Source organism: Adiantum capillus-veneris, chromosome 6 (genome assembly GCF_014529385.1).
Source record: "Adiantum capillus-veneris isolate H3 chromosome 6, ASM1452938v2, whole genome shotgun sequence".
Classification (NCBI taxonomy): Eukaryota; Viridiplantae; Streptophyta; class Polypodiopsida; order Polypodiales; family Pteridaceae; genus Adiantum; species Adiantum capillus-veneris.
The window spans coordinates 3,124,512-3,126,273 of record NC_140936.1 but is presented as its reverse complement, the minus strand read 5'-3'; the positions used below and the strand labels follow the sequence as shown (position 1 = coordinate 3,126,273).

The following is a 1,762-nucleotide window of genomic DNA, read 5'->3' as shown; positions in this document are numbered from 1 at the left end:
AACAATGTGCTTGCCGGTGTCTCGTCTAGCCACCAACTTACTACAGCACCAACAAACATAATGACACCAACAAACATAATGAGTGGGGACAAATACACAGTGCAAACATCATATCTAAAACAGAAAACTGGTCCAAAAACTACCAAATTTGGTACTGTATTGCACAAGTGATAAGGACTATCCGAAATCACAAGTTCAAGAAGTACCAAATTGGTACTGTAATAGTGGACAGACGTGCACCCAAGTTTAGCAGTACCAAAAAGTACCAAATTTGGTACTGTAATGCACATATAGTGAGGATAACTGAAACAATAATGTAACGAAAGGTAACATACCAACACAGAACTAGATACAGAGAACAGATAAAGCTCAGGGCCAAAAAATCAAGTTGACTAAGTCACTAAAACGCACAAAGTGGGGAATACAATAGATTCTCACTGGCTACAGTTTGCATGCACGGGATAATTGATCACGGGTGCGATTGCGCTTCTTTCTCTGCAAACAGAAAAGTTCGTGCAGGGTCACGGAATCAGGGGAATCACCTCTCCGCTTCGAAACAGCATCGACAACAGTAGAGTCAACGCCCCCGTCGGTGCTGTCCACAACAATATCATTCGCAAGTACTTCTTCCTGCTCATCCTCGGCCTCCCTCCGATCTTTGTTGCCTTCCGACCCCTCTTTGACCTCCCCTTCACTCCCCTTTGTGGTTTCCACCCCCTCCCCAACACCCCCCTTTGTGGGTTCTTCCTCTCTCTTCTTGGTCGTTGCTTCATCGAGCTTTGTGTTGACAGCATCCTGGCTTTCCTCCGCATCCAGCTCCACAACAACAGGGACTTTACCTTCCTCCTTGTCCTTAGTCTTTTTACCATCTCTGGCCTCCTCCTCAATTTTACTTTCGCTGTCACCTGTCTTTTTATCATCTCTGGCCTCCTCCTCACTTTTACTTTCGATGTCACCTGTTGCCTCACATCTTTGTCCCGTCACATTGTCTTTCCCTACAGAATTACCTTGCTTCAGATCGTGGAGAACATCTGATATCTCCCTTGTCACCTCATCCACGTCCCATATTCGACTTGCAGCCGACTTTGTGGCGTGCTGGTCAGCAACTGCAGCATCCTGCTCCTCTGCAAACACAAAGAAAGACAGCACATACTAACTTGTATGAAAACCTCACTGAGTTGCAAGTGCGCATATGTATTCAAAAATGCACACATACTTACTCTTGAAAACTTGAAGCCCACTGGCCCAGGACTTTGCCAAATCAAAGATTACCATATTACAACCCGGCTTGACACACTGATCCCTGCTTTGTAACAGAGCACTGAAGCACAAGGGATGATACTGGTGTCGGCACTCTAGCATGAAGGTTCCGACTATATGTGCGCACTCCAAGGGCTCACCGCATGCAACACACATACCAAACACCGGGATCACATTTACCGAATCATTAACCTGGGGCCTAGGATATAGTAGGAACCTCTTCCCAAGCCTGATATCAGACAACATCTCCTTCACAAATAGAGTATGCTCTTGACCTTCCTTCCATTTTTTCTCCAGAGTGTCATACTCAGCCTGTTGACAACCAGCGGTCCCAATTAGTTTCAAAAACTACCAAGAAGTCATACCGAGACTGGTACTTCTAAGTACTGTACTACGAAACAAAACCCAAACTACCAAAACCACCAAAACTACCAAACTCGGGAATCATATGGTACCAAAAACATATAAATACCCTCAATGCAGAACTAAACTACCCAAACCT

The 1,762-nt window shown here is 45.1% G+C and overlaps 1 protein-coding gene across 1 annotated transcript; it reads right to left on the bottom strand.

Moving 5' to 3' along the window:
* Positions 1–383: 383 nt before the first annotated feature.
* LOC147455072 (uncharacterized) lies at positions 384–1,515 on the bottom strand. The gene is made up of 2 exons (XM_086515192.1): positions 1,221–1,515; positions 384–1,124 (listed from the first exon to the last, which is right to left on the bottom strand). The coding sequence occupies exons 1-2, from the start codon at positions 1,504–1,506 to the stop codon at positions 442–444; spliced, it is 969 nt and encodes a 322-aa protein (XP_086371318.1). The 5' UTR covers positions 1,507–1,515; the 3' UTR covers positions 384–441.
* Between the last annotated feature and the right edge of the window lie 247 nt (positions 1,516–1,762).

Excerpts from the sequence above, each read along its gene's own strand:
- LOC147455072 (XM_086515192.1), bottom strand. The coding sequence starts at position 1,506 with ATGTTGTCTGATATCAGGCTTGGGAAGAGGTTCCTACTATATCCTAGG. Across the intron at positions 1,125-1,220 it reads TGGGCTTCAAGTTTTCAAGA|AGGAGCAGGATGCTGCAGTT; the intron begins GTAAGTATGTGT and ends TTGTGTTTGCAG.